General features: G+C 47.6%; 1 protein-coding gene across 1 annotated transcript in view; it reads right to left on the reverse strand.

Annotated features, from left to right (window-relative positions):
• Window positions 1–1,264: 1,264 nt before the first annotated feature.
• LOC132772929 (whey acidic protein-like) overlaps window positions 1,265–20,229 on the reverse strand; it is a 36,837-nt gene continuing 17,872 nt past the window's right edge. The window contains exons 3-6 of the mRNA XM_067468346.1: window positions 9,039–9,182; window positions 3,774–3,923; window positions 3,298–3,447; window positions 1,265–1,932 (exon numbers count right to left, since the gene is read on the reverse strand). Coding sequence (XP_067324447.1) covers window positions 1,904–1,932; window positions 3,298–3,447; window positions 3,774–3,923; window positions 9,039–9,182 — 473 coding nt within the window. The 3' untranslated portion in view covers window positions 1,265–1,903. The remainder of the gene's footprint in view (window positions 1,933–3,297; window positions 3,448–3,773; window positions 3,924–9,038; window positions 9,183–20,229) is intronic.

The following is a 20,229-nucleotide window of genomic DNA, read 5'->3' on the forward strand; positions in this document are numbered from 1 at the left end:
GGGTGAGCTCCCATTGTTAGCGTCAGCTCCTGCCAACCTAGCACTTCGAAAACATGCAGATGTGAGCAGATCAATAGGTACCACCTTGGCTGGAAGGTAAACAGCGCTCCATGCAGTCATGCCAGTGGCCACATGACCTCAGAGATGTCTATGGACAAGGCAGGCTCTTCAGCTTAGAAATGGAGATGGGGCCCTCCCCTAGAGCCGGACATGAAAGGGGAAGCCTTTGTCTGTGTATCTGCGTTTCATGTTTTCAAGGCATTGAATGTTTGCCTGTGTCCGTATATATGTTGGAATCCACCCTGAGTCACCTCAGGAAGATAGGGTAGAATACAAATAAAGTGTTGTTGTGTTGTTGTAGGTTTTTTTGGGCTATATGGCCATGTTCTAGAGGCATTTTCTCCTGACGTTTCGCCTGCATCTATGGCAAGCATCCTCAGAGGTAGTGAGGTCTGTTGGAACTAGGAAAATGGGTTTCTATATCTGTGGAATGGCCAGGGTGGGACAAAGGGCTCTTGTCCGCTGGAGCTATGGGTGAATGTTTCAACTGACCACCTTGATTAGCATATAATGGCCTGACAGTGCCTGAAGCAAACTTTTGTTGAGAGGTGATTAGATATCCTTGTTTGTTTCCTCTATAGGTTGTTGTAGGTTTTTCTGGGCTATATGGCCATGTTCTAGAGGCATTCTCTCCTGACATTTCGCCTGCATCTATGGCAAGCATCCTCAGAAGTAGTGAGGTCTGTTGGAACTAGGAAAATGGGTTTATATATCTGTGGAATGATGACCAGGGTGGGACAAAGGACTCTTGTCTGCTGGAGCTAGGTGTGAAGGTTTAAACTGACCACCTTGATTAGCATTTGTTGGCCTGGCAGTGCCTGGAGCAATCTTTTGTTGAGAGGTGATTAGATGAAAGTGTTGTTGTTTTTGTTGCTGCTGCTGTTGTTGTAATAATAATAATAATAATAATAATAATAATATAGATCTTGTTTGCTGTGACATACTGTACTTCTGTGTCAGAATAACAACAACAACAACAACAATAATAATATATTGTGTGTCCAAGATTGCATTCTGCATTCCACTGTACTATAAGACAACTCCAGTTGTTGTTGTTTCCTCTCCTAAGAGACTCAGAGTGACTAACTCTGCTCAAAACAATACAATGTATAATTTTAAAGTTCTATTTCCCTATATTATGATCATACATTATAAATCATACTTTAATGTTCCTGTATGCAAATAGAACTATTTGCATACTGTTTGCAGCTGCTGAATAGAATATGACCGGAGGCAGCCAAACCTCATGAGCCTGGGATGCGGGCTTCTCTTCTTTGGGCGGAGGGATGGGCTTCTCCTCGAAGAGAGGGACTCGAGGTTTCGCTCATGCAAAAGCCAAGAGAGAGCGGGATCCAAAGACGTTTTGGTGACCTGGCCAATAAAGGGAAAGACTGGGGACAGTGAAATGCATGTTGCATTTTGACTAATGGGAAGATCGTGTGCAAATAATTCAAATTGTGCTACCTGTAAATGATGGTTGTGATGCTTGGAAGCCTTGACAATAACCAAGACACAGATACTCAACTCTTGCTTCTGTTTGATTAAATAGAGCATTCCCGGCCCAAAGTGAGCTTATTTCCTGAGTGGAGAGGGCCTGGGATGCGGGTGCCCCTTGCTTGGCCCCCCTGCTTGGCTCCAGGGAGAGAAAAAGCCTGGTATAAACAAACATCATAATAGTAATAATAAGAATTGACCCCAGAGTCCCTTTTGCAGAACGGCCACGCTGCTCTCCAGGTGATGAACCAGGTGATGAACCTCCAAATCCATTGGCCGGACCCAGTGATGAGCCTCCAAATCCAGGTGATGAACCTCCAAGTCCATTGGCTGGACCCAGTGGAGCCCATCACTGCAAGTCAGTCTGAGTGGAAACATCTGGAAGAGAAAAGCAAGCCTTTGGTCAGGCAACTCACACAATGAAGTTCAACGGGGACAAATGCAAGATGCTCCACTTAGGCAGAAAAAACAAAATGCAAAGAGACAGAATGGGGGGGGGGGGGGGCGGGCGCATGGCTTGAGAGTAGGATGTGGGGGAAAGACCTTGGAATTCTCATGGACAACAAGTTAGACATGAGCCAACAATGTAATGCGGTGGCAAAAAAAAGCCAATGGGATTTTGACCTGCATCAATAGGAGCCTAGTGTCTAGATCTAGGGAAGTCATGCTCCCCATGCTCTATTCCGCTTTGGTTTGACCACTTTACCTGGAATATTGTGTCCAATTCTGGGCACCACAATTCAAGAGAGAGATTGACAAGCTGGAATGTGTCCAGAGGAGGGCGACTAAAATGATCAAGGGTCTGGAGAACAAGCCCTATGAGGAGCGGCTTAAGGATCTGGGCATGTTTAGCCTGAAGAAGAGAAGGCTGAGAGGAGACATGATGAGGGCCATGTATAAATATGTGAGAGGAAGCCACAGGGAGGAGGGAGCAGATCAAGGGTCTGGAGAACAAGCCCTATGAGGAGCGGCTTAAGGAGCTGGGCCTGTTTAGCCTGAAGAAGAGAAGGCTGAGAGGAGATATGATAGCCATGTATAAATATGTGAGAGGAAGCCACAGGGAGGAGGAGGGAGCAAGCTTGTTTTCTGCTTCCCTGGAGACTAGGACGCAATGGAGCAATGGCTTCAAACTACAAGAGAGGAGATTCCATGTGAACATGAGGAAGAACTTCCTGACTGTGAGAGCCATTCAGCAGTGGAACTCTCTGCCCCGGAGCATGGTAGAGGCTCCTTCTTGGGAAGCTTTTAAACAGAGGCTGGATGGCCATCTGTCGGGGGTGATTTGAATGCAATATTCCTGCTTCTTGGCAGAATGGGGTTGGGCTGGATGATGGCCCAGGAGGTCTCTTCCAAATCTAGGATTCTATGATTCTATAAGTTGAATCTATTCCAGGCTTTAATGTACTCCAGGTTTTAAAGGAGCTATCCAAGGTCCTGAAGGCTAGCTGTCTCATTGATTGAGGACCTTGGATAGCTCCTGGGAGAGCCGTTCAGCAGTGGAACTCTCTGCCCCCGAGGGAGTGTGGTGGAGGCTCCTTCTTTGGAAGCTTTGAAACAGAGGCTGGATGGCCATCTGTCGGGGGTGATTTGAATGCAATATTCCTGCTTCTTGGCAGAATGGGGTTGGACTGGATGATGGCCCAGGAGGTCTCTTCCAACTCTAGGATTCTAGGATTCCATGATTCCCAGTATCCTTTCCTACTGCGCATGAGGGGAAACCTCCCGGCCTCATCATAGCCTTACCTTGCTGGGCCTTGGCGCAGTTCATGGCGCACCCGGTGAAGCAGCACTTGGTCTCCCCGGGGCACTGCTGGTCCTGGAGGCAAGTGTCGAAACACGGCTCCTCCGGCAACTTCTTCACCCACTGCTGCTTGGGACACTTGCCCGGTTTCTCTGGAAGTCAGAAAGAGGAAATGCAATGAGAGCACCCGGCTTGGCTTGCGCACCCAATTGGTGAGACACTAATCTCTGAGGGAAGATTCCTAGTGCAAACTTTGGCCCTCCTGGTGTTTTGGACTCCAACTCCCACCATTCCCAACAGCCTCAGGCCCTTTCCTTTTCCCCCTCAGCCGCTTAAGCGGCTGAGGGGGAAAAGGAAGGGGCCTGAGGCTGTTGGGAATGGTGGGAGTTGGAGTCCAAAACACCTGGAGGGAGGGCCCAAGTTGGCCCATGCCTGCCCTATCGCCACCTCCCCCAACCAGAGTCCTCATCCCCATTACCTTCCAGGGGGGCCATGCAGACGCGCCCACAGCTGGTCTCGCAGCACTTCTCCTTGCCGGGGCAGCCCTTGTCCTCTGTGCACAGTGTCCCACACATCGCGGGGCTATTGAGCTTCTTGGTCAGCGGCGGAGGGCAGTGGCCGGACTTCTCTGCACCCGGAAGAGAAAGCGGAGCAAGGGTCTTTTCATTAGGAACAGCAGGAGAGGGATTCAACCATACTGGAGCACGTAAGAAATCAGTTAATGTGTGTGTCAGCTGTAAAATGAGTTGCACAAAGCTGATTGGTGAGGATATGTCCAGGGAGCTAGCTGAGCCTGGGACTTTTGGATACTGTTACATTTTTGTTCAGGTGTTCTGGTACAGCTGTACCAGGAGCTCAAATTTTGTTTGCTTTGCATTGAATGTTTCTTTGCAGTCCTAAGTTTCAGGGACTCTGCAGATAGGTGGCTTCTTTTGGTTGCAGTTATAGGGCAAGCCACCTGCCCATCATCGTTGAGTTTGGTCCCACCCCTTGCTCAGGGCAATTGGAAAGGGAAGGGAGCCATTTTTTAGTTAGTCTCAGCAAGGAAAGCTATGTACAGGATGTGTGTAAACTTCCTCTGTACAAAAACTTCAACCTTTAAGAATTCCCAGGGAAGCATTTCCACAGCTTTAAGAATCTCCAGGAAAACAGCCCTAAAGACTAAAGAACTCCAGCTGGAGAACATCTACTGCCTTGCTGGTAGGTCCACTTGGCGTTCGAGATGCAGTTCGACCCGGTAGCGGAGCCCACATCAGTGAGGTTAGATTACAGTCAGCCTGGGAGAAGTTAAAAAGGGGATTTTCCTTTAAAGAAGAAGTTATTGAGGACAGTTGCCTGTCCTTCGTGGGCAAGATTAGGAATTCACCAGTTGCCTAAAAGCTTGGAATCATTTGCTTAACTTTACTGACGACAAGAAAAGTTTATGTTTGATTGTTCCTCAATAAAAGACTTTGTTGTACTTCTCAAGCCATCTAAAGACTGTTTGTGGTGGAAACCTCTGAGAACTTCTCCTTGGGCCCCTGGCTTCCCGCTGGGCAAAGGTTACACGTCCTGTTTTAAAGACAATTATTTACAGGCCCAGCATGTGACAGAACATCAGGCTTGAGCTATGCGGGTGAAGACAGAAGCACAGAGTGCAGCAGAAGGAAGCAGAGAGAGACAAAGTATGGACAAAGGATGGAGTGTGCTCTTGCTTCATGAGCTGCTGAAGGAGTTTGACCATTGTAAATCTATATAAATAAAAATGCAATGTTCGTTTGTGGGATTAACATAACTCAAAAACCACTGGACAAATTGACACCAAATTTGGACACAACACATCTATCAGGCCAAGTGACCATCACTCATAAAAACATGGAAAAACACATCAAAGGTGACTTAAAAAGCCAAAAAACAAAATAATCCATTACAATGCAAAACCACTTTTATATACACAAACACACACATATACACAGACTGAGCCACAGCAATGCGTGGCAAGGGATGGCTAGTCTCTCATAAAAGGACATTATGTGAATTGATGCAACTGATCACGTGATTGTAAATATATTGTTCTGAACTATGATGAGTAAACTACTTGTTTTTATTTATTTATTTACAGCTTTTCTATTCCGCCCTTCTCCTCACCCCATAGCAGGGGACTCAGGGCGGATTACAGTGTACACATATATGGCAAACATTCAATGCCAATTTTGACATACAACATATACAGACACACACAGAGGCTATTTAACTTTTTCTGGCCACCAGGGGAGCGGTCGCTTTCCTTGTCCATCTGCGACACTGATGAAGCTCTTCCACATTCCCCGCATGCTTCCCCGCTGGAATGCTTTGCTGGAGTCTTCTTTATGGCCTCATAAATCAGTTAATTTAGCCTCCCCACACTTTTTAAGGTGGTACCTAATTTTCCTACTTGACAGGTGCAACTGTCTTTCGGGTTGCAAAGGTCGACAACAGGCTACACAGAATTGGTTGGAAACCCACTCCAACCCGGGCTGGCTTCGAACTCATGACCTTTTGGTCAGAGTGACCTTAATGCAGCCGACACTCAGCCAGCTGCACCACAATCCCGGTGCTTTTTTTTACTGTTCATCTGCACGTGACATATTTTCCTTCTCTGTCCAGGCAGCGTGTGGGCTGATCAAACGTGAACTACGCATGATTTTCATTTCGTCACAATACACACCCTGGGCTCATGGCTCCCGCCAAGGGCAACTGGAGCTGACTACTCTACGGCCAAAGTGGTGTCAAACTGCATCTACTGAATGTATGCAGTTCAGCACCACTTCAACAGCCATGGCTCCATGCTACAGAAACCTGGGAGCTGTAGTTTGGTGGGGCACCAGTACTTTTGATTAGGAAAGGCTGAAGATATTATAAAACTAGAACTCCCGGGATCCCATGACATTGTGCCATGAAGTGAATTATGATGATCCCAAACTGCATTCCTTCTACAGTGTGGATGCATCCTGAATTGGATTGTTTCAATTGTAAACCTCACCTCAGGGTGTATCTATTCTGGGCATGAGCAAACTTGGGGCCTCCAGTTGTTTTGGACTCCAACTCCCACAATTCCTAACAGCCTACCGGCTGTTAGGAATTGTGGGAGTTGGAGTCCAAAACAACTGGAGGCCCCAAGTTTGCCCATGCCTGTGTTATAGAATCACAAGTTCCTGGAGTTGGAAGAGATCACAAGGGCCATCCAGGCCAAACCCATTCTGTCATGAAGGAAAAGCACAACCCAAGCCCTCCTGACAGATGGACATCTAACCTCTGCTTGAAAACGTCCAGAGAAGGGGCTCCCTGGGCGCCAAGGTTGTGGCATATTCTGAAAAGCAGTAACTGCCAGGAAACGGTTCGTAATGTCGGGATGGAAGCGCTTTTCCTGCCATTCAAATCCATTATCCCATACCTCCTGCATCCTCCCCTCAGCATCCACCCCACGCCTTCTTGGCATTGGATAGAATAATAGAATAGAATAACTTTGTGGTCATTATACATCGTACAACGAAATTAGATGCCACCCCAATCACATTATATAGGTAGAATCACAAAACAAGCCCCCACCCTTCCACATTCTAATCACTCTTGCACTCACTAATTGCCCACAAAACGAGCAAGTGAGCGAGAGCGTGGAGTCATCTCTACCTTGTTGGAAATAGCCACCTTCTTCAAGCCTTCTATACTAGTTATTTGTTATATATGTAATTGCTTACTGTATTGTATATGTGTGTATTGGTTTGCAGCTTTCCTTAACTATGTTGTGGGTGGGGCTGCAGACCATGTGATCAGATCTGGGACTGTTCAGGACTCAGACTCCAATTTAGAAATGGAAGGCTTTATAGGACAGAGACTCTATTAGACTTTTGGAACAGAGAGATGCTTTAGATTTTGGACTGTATGTTCTAAGAAAGCTGCCCTATCTTATCTGCACAGAGAAACTACTTAGAATCAAAGAGTTGGAAGAGACCTCCTGGGCCATCCAGTCCAACCCCATTCTGCCAAGAAGCAGGCATATTGCATTCAAAACACCCCTGACAAATGGCCATCCAGCCTCTGCTTAAAAGCTTCCAAAGAAGGAGCCTCCACCACACTCCGGGGCAGAGAGTTCCACTGCTGAACGGCTCTCACTTCAAATCCTATCTGTAACTAGACTGATATGCAATGTTCCTGTATGCTGAATACATGAAGTTTGTGAGTAAAACAACTCTGTTATTTTAATGAAGACTACTTTATTTTGGGCATGATTTAAACTACCGTATATACTCAAGTATAAGCCGACCCGAATATAAGCCGAGGCACCTAATTTAATTTACCACAGAAAACTGGGGAAATATATTGACTCGAGTATAAGCCGAGGGTGAGAAATGAAGCCGCTACTGGTAAATTTCAAAATAAAAATAGATACCAATAAAATTACATTAATTGAGGCATCAGGAGGTGAAATAGTGTTGAATATTTACATAAAATTGTAATTTGAGATAAGACTGCCCAGCTCTGATTAAATCATTATTCTAACCTTCTTCAATGTAAATGTATTTACATATCCTTCCAACAATAATAAAGAGAGTAAAATAATAAATGTAATAATAATAATAATAATAATAATGTAAAATAATGGAAATGCAATAATAACACTAATAATAGAGTAAAACACTAAATGTAATAATAGATAAAATTATAAATGCAATAATAATAAAGTATAATAAATGTAATAATCATAATCATCATAGGGTAAAATACTGTAACTGTAATAATAATAATAAAGAAAGTAAAATAATAAATGAAATAAAAATAATACTAATAACAGAATAAAATAATAAATAACCTTGACTCGAGTATAAGCTGAGGGGAGAATTTTCAGCTTTAAAAAGGGTCTGAAAAACTAGGCTTATACTTGAGTATATACAGTAAGTTGTTTACATGGCAATTGTAAACAATAGGCCTGGGTAACAACAGAAAATTTTGTTTCTAAAATCGATTCGTTTTTTGGGGGTTTTTGCGTTTCGTTATTTAAAATAATTACAAAATTTTCCTTTTAAAAAGTTCGATATTTACGAAATTTCGTAAATGTGAAAAAAAATTACAAAACATTAACGAATCGATTTCCGAAACAATAACGAATCGATTCGTTAATGGCGGACGCGACCGCGAAATACGCTAAAAAACCTCCAAAAACTTCTGAAGCTTCCCTCTCCCTCTGTTGTTGACTGTTGGTGTGATATTATAAATTATTTTCACTAATTAAACAAAAAACTTGCCCCAGACATGCGGAAATAATAACGAAACGACCTCAGAACAATAACGAAACGAATACAATAACGAAATACGAAGCATTTACAAAACGTGTTTAAAAATTCATTTTTTAAAAAAATTGCTCCAGAATGGTTCGTTATCGTTTTGTAATTAAAAAAATTAACGAATTATTAACGAATTACGAATTAACGAAACGAAATCGCCCAGCTCTAGTAAACAACACTTCTGAAATTCTGCTATAAAGGTGTGGTGTGTGTGTTTGTGCATTGACATATCTTCAAAGAGATACCTAGGATCTCAGTCTAACAGCCGAGGAACCTAATTGCCTTGCATGGATAGTACTAGTGGATATATTATTTACCACTAAGGAGAAGGTTGACTCAAGCGAGTTTTGAATTCTTCTCGGGGAGATTCCTGCTTTCCCCAAAAGGCTTTGAGCAGCCCTTTCCCAAAAGGCGATGGAGATGTGCATTTCCCCAAATAGTACCTCCGCAGGGCGGCACGCATTGGTAGTTGCAGGCGTACTGGCAGCACTTCTCTTCCCCGGGGCACTCCGTGTCTCCCTCGCAGGACACTTTGCAGGGGGGGCTGTACAGCCCGTTGGGGGACGCCACGCAGAAGCCGGCCTTCCCTGCAAGGCAACAGAAACCGGGTCAGCGGGGGGTGGGGTGGGGTGGGATGGGGTGGGGGGCGCACGCGTCTACACTGCAGAGGTGGTCCAGTCTGGTGGCACTTCAACCTCCATCGCTCAATGCTATGCCATCCTGGGAGATGCAGATTGTTGAGTCACCCTGTCGTACCTTCACAGCCTGAATGTGGATGGATCTTTTCAAACCAATTTGGAAGACTACCACAAAAAGAAAGGCAAAAGCCCAGCAATAACCCTGACCATGAACTCTCATGTGCGCTCTGGCCCAAATGGCCCCAGGGTCCCTTTCTAACCGCTTGGCTTCCCTCCCATATCAGACTTCACCGAATTGGAGGGGTCCCCAGGGGTCATCTAGTCTGCCCCCTTCTCCCATGCATGAATACATGACTAAAGTGCTCTCACAAGATGCTCTCCAGTCACTCTCATCAAATCACTCTCAACAAAAGATTCCCCCCAGGCACTTCCAAGCCATCAAATGCTAATCAAGGTGGTCAGTTGAAACATTCAAACCTAGTATTGTCGAACACTTTCATGGCCGGAATCACTGGGTTGTTGTAGGTTTTTCCGGGCTATATGGCCATGTTCTAGAGGCATTCTCTCCTGACATTTCGCCTGCATCTATGGCAAGCATCCTCAGAGGTAGGGAGGTCTGTTTGGAAGTGGGAAAATGGGTTTATATAGCAGACAAGAGTCCTTTGTCCCACCCTGGTCTTTCCACAGATATATAAACCCTTTTTCCTAGTTCCAACAGACCTCACTACCTCTGAGGATGCTTGTCATAGGTGCAGGCGAAACGTCAGGAGAAAATGCCTCTAGAACATGGCCATAGAGCCCAGAAAAACCTACAACAACCCAGTGATTCCAGCCATGGGAGTTGGCCATCCAGCCTCTGTTGAAAAGCTCCCAAGGAGGGAGCATCCACCAGACACCGAGGCAGGGAGTTCCACTGCTGAAAAGCTCTTCTTACAGCCAGGAAGTTCTTCCTAATGTTCAATGGAATCTCCTCTCCAGGAACCAATGTCTCCATTGAGTCCCAGTCTCCAGGGCAGCAGAAAACAATCCTGAGCCCTTTCCCTTAGGGAGCCTTTCACATATTTCTCCACGGCTCCTCTCATGTCTCCTCTCAGCCTTCTCAATTCTTTAAGATGCTCCTCAGAGGGATTATTCATGGTTTCCAGACCTTTGATCCTTCTAGTCTCCCTCTTCCTCTGGACTCCTTCCAACTTAAGAGTCAATGTCTCTTTTGAACTTTGGTGCCCAGAAGTGGACGCAGGGTGATTCCAGGGGAAGAGGTCTGCCCAAAGCAGAAGACAAAGGCGCCAGGACTTCCCTCCAGGTCATCCAGCCCTCCGGCTGCTCAACGGACCACCTCTGCCTCCAAGCAGACTCACCTTTCCTCTCTTCTCCATATTCCGAGGCCTGGCCCCCCTCTCCGAGCATGAAGAGCCCCACAAGCAGCCATTGCCCCCAGGGTGTCATGATGCTCCTGGAACGCAGCCTGGAAAAGCTGGAACTCAACCGCAGGAGAGGCTTTACATTCCTCCCAGGGTGCGGCCCACGCGACCTACCTGGACGGCTGCAGCAGCTCCTCCTTTCTCAGCCCAGGTTTGGCAGAAGGAGCCCCATCCCTCCTTCCCAATGAGCCAGGGAGGACTCCTTGGGGCTCCTGGGGCCACGGTCCCCTTCAGGGCCCCCCTGCACCCCTGCTGCTCAGGGGCTTCCAAGGTGCTCCTTCACCACATCCAGGGAAGAAGAAGGAGGAGGAGATGAAGGAGGAAGAGCGTTTCCTGGAGATGCGGCAAGAGGCGCCTCCTGCCCTGAGCCAAACAATCCAGCCTTCTGTTCTTCTGTCCCAAACAGGAAAAGCTCAGGAGGAGACTTGCTGATGCCTCAGAGGAAAGAGACCGTGGCTGTGGGTGGGACAGGAGAGGGAGAGGTGAGGGGCCCGTTCCCAGTCGGGCACAAACACACCCTGTCCAAGTGGAGTACCTTGCCTTTGTCACTGCAAAACTAAGACAATGAAGTCCAACAGAGACAAAGGCAAGAGACTCCACTTGGGCAGAAAAAAGGAAAGGCAAAGAGACAGAATGGGGGACGATGAGGCCTGGCTGGACAGCAGGACGTGTGGGAAATACCTTGGAGTTCTCCTCGTGGGGAGGAAGGGGAACACAAGCCAGGAATGTCATCCAGCAGCCAATGGGATTTCCCCCTGCATTAAGAGGAGCCTCAAGCCTAGATCCAGGGAGGTCATGCCCCCCATGCTCTATTCTGCCTTGGTCAGCCCACTTAACCTGGAATCCCACTGTGTCCAATTCTGGGCAACTGAAGGGAGATGTTGACTCTCAGCTGGAATGCGTGTCCAGAGGAAGAGGGTGAAGCAAAGGGTCTGAAGAACACACCCTATGAGGACAGAGGAGGCTGCGAAGAGACAGGGTGAGGGCCAGCCAGGGATCAAGAGGTGAGACCAGGGAAGTCACAGGGAGGAGGGAGCAGGCTTCCTTTCTGCTGCCCAGGAGAGAGACTAGGACGCAATGGAGCTGTGGCTTCAAACTGCAGGAAGGGAAGGAGATTCCACCTGAAGATGAGGAAGAGCTTCCTGACTGTGTGTGAGAGAGAGAGAGCTGTTCAGTAGGGCTGGGCGGTTTCGTTCGTTAATTTCGTAATTTGTTAAAAATTCATTATTTTTTTTTATAACGAAGCGATAACGAACCATTCAGGAGCAACCAAAAATCGAAACGAATTTTTTAATTCGTTTCGTAATTGTTTCGTATTTGTTTCGTATTCGTTTTGAAATCGTTTCGTTATTATTTCCGCATGTCTGGGGCAAGTTTTATAGTTGTTGTTTGTTTAATCAGTGAAATTTTTTTATAAATATCACACCAACAGTCAACCACAGAGGGAGAGGGAAGCTTCAGAAGTTCCCCCTGTCCCATTTGGAGGGTTTTTAGCGTATTGCGCGGTCGCGTCCGCCATTAACGAATCGATTTGTTATTGTTTCGAAATTGTTTCGTAATTTCCAAAATTTCGTAAATATCAAACTTTTTTAAAGAAAAAATTCGGAATTCTTTTAAAAATCGAAACGCAAAAACCCCCAAAAAACGAATCGAGTTTAGAAACAAATTTTTCCGTGGTTGCCCAGCCCTAGTGTTCAGCAGTGGAATTCTCTCTCTCTCTCTGCCCCAGAAGCGGCTGAGGGGGAAAAGGAAAGGGCCTCAGGCCTGAGGCCAGGAATTGTGGGAGTTGGAGTCCAAAACACCAGGAGGGTTGAATATGACCCAGGCCTAGTCTAAATTCTTTTCCAGAGAAGGCTAAACACCTTACGTAACTACAACTGTCCGGATTCCATAGCACAGAGCTCTGGCAGCATTCCTTCTACAGTGCAGATGCTCTTTGGCTTCCCATTTCCAGGCTGAAGCCTAGTTAGTTCCATTCATGGCAATACCTGGTGAGGACCTTCTTATGTAACCAAAGCATTTGGAGAGCTCTGAGAGGTTTTCCAAACAACAACCACACCGAAACCCAGAGCTTTGTCATTAGCAGCACTAATAATGCTTCATTAGCTAATGAAAGGCCTTGAAGCAGTAGTCGGAGGAATGAGGAAGTGGGGGTGCGTCATGTCCACTGGTGGATGCACTCACCAGGAAAACAAGCATCCCTTTGGGAAACCCTGTTCACCAGTGAAATGTGATTGGTGCTCTCCCCATTCAGCACATTTTAACCACGTAACGGGGCACAGTTTGACTATCCCCCTAGAAAAGGACTTCTATTGATGCAGCCTCGAATTGTATTGGCCTTTTAAGCTGCTGCATCACATTGTTGGCTCACGATTAGCCTGTGATGGGATGGCCATCTGTCGGGAGGGGTTGGTTTATGTCTTCCTTTATGACAGAGTGGGACTGGACTGAATGGTCTTTGAGGTTTCTTCCAACTCTAGGATTCTGCGATTCTATGTGGGCATCTCTATGATGCGCATAGGTGAATGGGAACAGAGTCACCAAGAGTCTTATATAGGTACTGCTCTTGAGCCAAGCGTCGTCCCCCATTCTGTATTTTTGCATTTCATTTTTTTCTGCCTAAATGCAAGAGACTCCACTTACGCAGAAAAAATGAAATGCAAAAATACGGAATGGGGGACAATGAGGCCTGGCTCGAGAGCAGGACGTGTGAAGAAGATCTTGGAGTCCTCGTGGGGAGGAAGGTAAACATGAGCCAGGAATGTGATGTGGCAGCAAAAAAAACCAATGGGATTTTGGCCTGCATCAAGAGGAGCCTAGTGCCTAGATCTAGGGGAGTCATGCTCCCCATGCTCTATTCCTCCTTGGTTAGACCACACCTGGAATATTGTGTCCAATCTCTATTCAAGAGAGATATTGACTCTAAGATGGAATACTGTGTCCAGAGGAAAAGGGTGACTCAAATGATCAAGGGTCTGGAGAACAAGCCCTATGAGGAGCGGCTTAAGGAACTGGGCATGTTTAGCCTGAAGAAGAGAAGGCTGAGAGGAGCTATGATAGCCATGTATAAATATGTGAGAGGAAGCCACAGGGAGGAGGAGGGAGCAAGCTTCCTTTCTGCTTCCTTGGAGACTAGGACGCAATGGAACAATGGCTTCAAACTACAAGAGAGGAGATTCCATTTGAACATGAGGAAGAACTTCCTGACTGTGAGAGCCGTTCAGCAGTGGAACTCTCTGCCCCGGAGGGAGTGTGGTGGAGGCTCCTTCTTTGGAGGCTTTTAAGCAGAGGCTGGATGGCCATCTGTCAGGGGTGATTTGAAAGCAATATTCCTGCTTCTTGGCAGAATGGGGTTGGACTGGATGATGGCCCAGGAGGTCTCTTCCAACTCTTGGATTCTAGGATTCTATGTGAGAGCCGTTCAGCAGTGGAACTCTCTGCCCCGGAGTGTGGTGGAGGCTCCTTCTTTGGAAGCTTTTAAGCAGAGGCTGGATGGCCATCTGTCAGGGGTGCTTTGAATGCAATATTCCTGCTTCTTGGCAGAATGGGGTTGGACTGGATGGCCCATGAGGTCTCTTCCCACTCTTTGATTCTATGATTCTATGATTGTGAGAGCCGTTCAGCAGTGGAACTCTCTGCCCCGGAGTGTGGTGGAGGCTCCTTCTTTGGAAGCTTTTAAAGCAGTGGTTCTCAATCTGTGGTCCCCAGATGTTTTTGGCCTTCAGCTCCCAGAAATCCTAACAGCTGGTAAACTGGCTGGGATTTCTGGGAGTTGTAGGCCAAAACACCTGGGGACCCACAGGTTGAGAACCACTGTTTTAAACAGAGGCTGGATGGCCATCTGTCGGGGGTGCTTTGAATGCAATATTCCTGCTTCTTGGCAGAATGGGGTGGACTGGATGATGGCCCAGGAGGTCTCTTCCAACTCTAGGATTCTATGAAAGAGGTGATATATTATGACGATGGCAATCTATTATCCCTATTATCCCTATCTAAATAGATACATCTGTTTATTGATTAGTCCACTGACCATATCTGTATCTATACATACATATACATATTAACAAATACATATAAATTAATAAAAATAAATAATAAGAAAAATAATAAATAAATAAATAAATAAATATCTATACACATAATAAAAGTGAAAGTGTGTGTGTGTGTGGCTGGTGTGTCCACTTGCACAGACAAGCTCCTTCCTCCACAAACAGCTGCAGTTCCCATTACCCAGGAGACACCAATGGCCCTCCTGCCAATGACCTGGAAGGTTAAAGGGAGCGCCATGAACATGTCCAAGAGCCTGCCAATGTCCTCCACTCATGCCATACTGCCCACCATCCAAGTGAAAGCTTTCCTAGATTTTCTGATCTTCCTCCATCACAGACATCCCAGTGTTCTTTACTCTCTCTCTCTCTCTCTATTGGTGTGGAATTTGCATGACCCCGCCCACTGCCTCTCCCATAAAACTTTCCTATGGTACACAGCTAACAGAGCGGAATGGGTCAGCAAAGGAACTTACTGGAGGGTTTGGGGGACTGACTCAACAGGATGGAAGTTGCAGTTCACCCTGCATCGAGGCAGAGCCCCCTGACCCCCACCAACAACGGACCGAGACCAATTTGGCACACAGAACCCGCATGGCCAATGCAAAATACTGGAGAGGTCTGGGGGTGGGGTGGGGGGGTTGACTTTGATTTATAGGAGTTGTAGTTCACCTACATCCAGAGAGCAATGTGAACCCAAACAACAATGGATCTGGACCAAATTTGACTGTGAGGAATGGTGGGAGTTGGAGTCCAAAACACCTGGCGGGAGGGAGGGAGGGAGGGCCCAAGTTGGCCCAGGCCTCTTCTAGTTGTTCTGCATTGTGCTGTGGGACCTTGATTGTGGTCTTGGCAGAGACTTGTGCAGCAATCCTCCCAAATGGAGGCTGAAAGACCTCTTCCTTTTCTCAATGTCCCATTGACTGTATTCCAGAGAGCTCCTGCCAAGGGCCACTCCACCTGGCTGGGCACTTGACCTCTCTCCTCCTGATAGCCGTGGCAGGAGCGCCACCTGGTGGGCTTGAGCAGAGGGCAGGGGGCCTCCTGGCGACCCTTGGCTGCCACCCAGTGGCCACACTGGAAAGCAGCACCCTCAAGGTTTCCCTCAAGGGACTTCTCCATTGAAGCAAGGTGGGCCGAGGCTCAGGAGCCAAGGAGGCACTTTCTTGGGGTTACCAAGTCCTCCTTGAAGCAGGGAATAGTTCTTCCTGGGAGGGACCCCTGAGGACATTCAATCTGCCCTTAGCCCATTCAGACGGCCCTTTCCTTGCAGCATGATGAGACTTTGCAGTTTCCCAAACAGTTATCATTGGTGATCACTTGCATCCGAAGATGGTGGCCCTCCAAGTGTAGTGTCCTGGTGGTGGGTCCATAGGTAACTGTGGAGCCCTGTTCTTCACCCGAATGTTCTCCCACAATGAGGGCATCGGTTTCCTGGTCAGGGTTGGCTTAACATGCCTCCTTCCTCTTAGCACGTTTTGCCCTCCATTCATGCAGCACTGCTGGTCACAGCTGACCTCCAGCTAGAGCACTCAAGAACCAGGGCTTCACAGTTCTCTCTCGGTGTCTATGACACAGTTTTTAAGGGTGGCTTTAGGCCCATCTTTCAATCTCTTTCCCTGTCCACCAACATTCTGTTTTCTATTCTTAAGTTGGGAATAGGGGAACTGCTTTGGGAAATGGTGATCTTTGGGCATTTGGACAACGTGGCCCTCAGCCCAGCGGAGCTGATGGCGGCCTCTGCTTCTTCTTCCAGCACGCTGATATTTCCCCGCCTGTCTTCTTCCCAAGAGATTCGCAGGATTTTTCTGAGGCAGCGCTGATGGAATCATTCCAGGAGTTGAGTGTGACGTCTGTAGACAGTCCTCGTTTCACAGGCATAGAGCAGGGTTGGGAGAACAATGGCTTTATAACCAAGCACAACTCCAGGTATTCTTGGAAGACACGGATTATCTGGATCCGGCACAGTCTGGCTTTAGACCGGGACATGGAACTGAGACAGCCTTGGTCGCCTTACTGGATGATCTACGGCGGGAGCTGGACAGGGGGAGTGTGTCCCTGTTGGTTCTGCTGGACCTCTCAGCGGCCTTCGATACCATCGACCACGGTCTCCTTCTGGGACGCCTCGCCGGAATGGGCCTGGGGGGCACTGTCCAGGTCCTGAACCGGGGTGCTTGGCCACTGTGACGGTCTGGATGAGGGCGAACAAATTGAAACTGAATCCAGACAAGACAGAGGTCCTCCTGGTCAAGGCCGAACAGGGCATAGGGTGACAGCCTGTGTTGGACGGGGTCACACTCCCCCTGAAGGCGCAGGTTCGCAGCTTGGGAGTGATCCTGGACTCATCCCTGAGGTGTGAAAAAGATCTTGGAGTCCTCGTGGGGAGGAAGGGGAACAGGAGCCAGGAATGTCATGCAGTGGCAAGAAAAGCCAATGGGATGTTGGCCTGCATCAAGAGGAGCCTAGTGTCTCTAGATCCAGGGAAGAAGTCCTGCTCCCCATGCTCTCTTCTGCCTTTCTCAGACCACTTTACCTGGAATCAGGCAACTGAACTCATGAAGACGGTATATATGAACAAAGGAATGGTAGAAGGATTATGAGAACGGAATCTGATTTTACTGAGGCGTTGATGACCATGTTGTGTTGTCTTGTATTGTCTGTCGTGTACATGGTGTTTTAATTTAATTGTTATTGTTATATAAATTGCACTGTAAACCGCATTGAGTCGCCGATTTAGGCTGAAAAATGCGGTATAAAAATAAAGCAAATAAATAAATCACACTGTGTCCAATTCTGGGCCCCACAATTGAAGGGAGATGTTGACTCTAAACTGGAATGTGTCCAGAGGAGGGCGACTAAAATGATCAAGGGCCTGGAGAACAAGCCCTATGAGGAGTGGCTTAATGAGTTGGGCATGTTTAGCCTGCAGAAGAGAAGGCTGAGAGGAGACACGTTGAGGGCCATGTATAAATATGTGAGAGGAAGTCCTAGAGAGGAGGGAGCAAGCTTCCTTTCTGCTGCCCTGGAGAGAGACTAGGATGCAATGGAGCAGTGGCTTCAGACTACAGGAAAGGAGATTCCACCTGAACGTGAGGAAGAACTTCCGGACTGTGAGAGAGAGCAGTGTTCATCAGTGGAACTCTCTGCCCCGGAGGGAATGTGGTGGAGGCTCCTTCTATGGAGGCTTTTAAAGAGAGGCTGGATGGCCATCTCTTCGGGGTGCTTTGAATGCTTCTTGGCAGAATGGGGTTGGACTGGATGGCCCACAAAGTCTCTTCCAGTTCTATGATGTAACTCCAGGTGCAGCATTTCGTGCCATGACCACGATCTTCTACACCTTACCTGACTGACCACGCGAATTATCCCAGGGAGATCAGAGCAAAGGGGAACCAAACCTTGAAGACTAAAGCAATTCTAGCCTGCGGGAAAGAAAGAGGAGGAATTCAGTTCATTTGGAAACAGAGTCCGCATTGGCCGAGGCAGCTGCTGCTCTGAATGAAAAAGAGGTCAAGCACCTGGGCCAGTGGGGTGCTGTGAGTTTTCCAGGCTGCATGGCCATGTTCCAGAAGCATTCTCTCCTGAGGTTGTGAGGTGCATCTTTGGCAAGCTTCCTCATAATCCCTGAGGAGTCCTGCCATAGATGCAGGCAAAATGTCAGGAGAGAATGCTTCTGGAACGTGGCCAGCTAGCCCAGAAAGCTCACAGCGACCTAACTGTCAGCAACACACCTGGGCCAGCCTCCCTGGCTCCAGAGTAAAAGGAGGGGGGGGGGGGGTTGGCGCTACCTTGACTTCTCCTCTTCTGTTTCTGTAAGGCCGCCTTCTTCCCTCCTCAACCAACGGTCTTTGGGCGCTGACCGTTGGAAGGGGCTTGTGTGCAATTTCCTGGCAGGGAAAAGAAAGGAAGGCATCCATTGCCACAGGAAGCCTCGCTCAGCACGACAGGCCCCTTCCACACAGCCAAATAATACCCCATATTACCTGCTGTGAACAGAAATCTAGGGCAGTGTGTGTGTGGACACAGATCTCCCGGCTGGAAGCAGGCATTGTGGGATCTGCTGCTGCCTTGATCCTCTGGGTCATAGGGCCCTGTGGAAGGACCACAGAAACCCAATTCCCATGCTTCAAAGGAAACCGGAATCCACACAGAGAGCATCGCCTTGACCTGGTTTGACCCCAGTAAGGTTGCACTCAAGTGGCCCACGTGCTCAGTTGCCCCTTGTGACCCTGCACGGGGGGCCCTTTGGCCCTTTCTGCCTCTCCAGAAGGGTGTGCCTTGCCTTCAGGTTGGTGGAGCACCGGTAGTGCCATGGGTTAAGCCCTTATGCCGGCTGGACTGCTGACTGAAAGGTCGGCGGTTTGAATCTGGGGAGCGGGGCGAGCTCCTGCCTGTCAGCTCCAACAGCTTCCCATGGAGGGACATGAGCGAAACCTCCCACGGGATGGTAACACATCTGGGCAACATCCCTGGGCAATGTCCTTGCAGATGGCCCATTCTCTCATGCCAGAAGCGATTTGCAGTTTCCCAAGTCGCTGACACCAAACGATGCCAAGGCTGCCACATGGAGCCTCCTCCTTCTCGGTCCCTCTGGAATGGGGCGTTCCTTGAGAAAGTGCCTGTAAAAACGACCCAAGTGCTGCTTGGAGGAAGGACTTGGCCGCCTTTCCAGCTCAAGCCACTCCAGGCTGGTCAAACCAGAATTTTTGGTCTGACAGGTTGCACTGTCTGGAGGATTGACAGGACTCACGGGCCTGGTTCTGGATTTCATTCTCATAGGGAGGCATTATAATAACCCCCTCCCTCCCCACTTTTGATTCGACACTGACACCTCAGGGTAGAGATGAGAGAAATCCTATCTGTCTCCAGACCCTATCTATCCATATCAGGCATGGGCAAACTTGGGCCCTCCTCTTAGAAACACTTAGAAACAAATGTGGTCATTGCTAATAGTCAACATGGATTTATTTATTTATTTATTTATTTATTTATTTATTTAGCAATTTTGTATACCGGTCTTCTCCCCTCCAAATTCTCTGGCATCAGTTCCATTATTTATTTATTTATTTATTTATTTATTTGGTACACTTGTATACCGCTAATATCTCAGCCTGTGCGGCGACTCATTGCGGTTTACAACATATTTAAAATACAATATTCACTTTAAAAATGTAAGATAAAATATAAAAATACATACATATACATACATAGTATTGGGCCACCAATACAGACCGGACATCTCATAGTTAAAGTCATAATCCAATTCGTTATCCTTGATTGCTAGTCCATGATCAAAACATCATCACATCGGCATTAGTTGAAAACTTGCTCGAACATCCAAGTTTTCAGTTTTTTCCGAAATGCCATTAGCGAGGTGGCTGATCTTATTTCAGTAGGGAGGGCGTTCCAAAGCCGGGGGGCCACCACAGAAAAGGCCCTATCTCTCGTTCCCGCAAGCCGCACTTGTGAAGCAGGCGGGATGGAGAGAAGGGCTTCTCCTGAAGATCTTAGGGACCTGGTGGGCTGATAGGC

The sequence above is a fragment of the Anolis sagrei genome, chromosome 4, assembly GCF_037176765.1.
Source record: "Anolis sagrei isolate rAnoSag1 chromosome 4, rAnoSag1.mat, whole genome shotgun sequence".
Classification (NCBI taxonomy): domain Eukaryota; kingdom Metazoa; phylum Chordata; class Lepidosauria; order Squamata; family Dactyloidae; genus Anolis; species Anolis sagrei.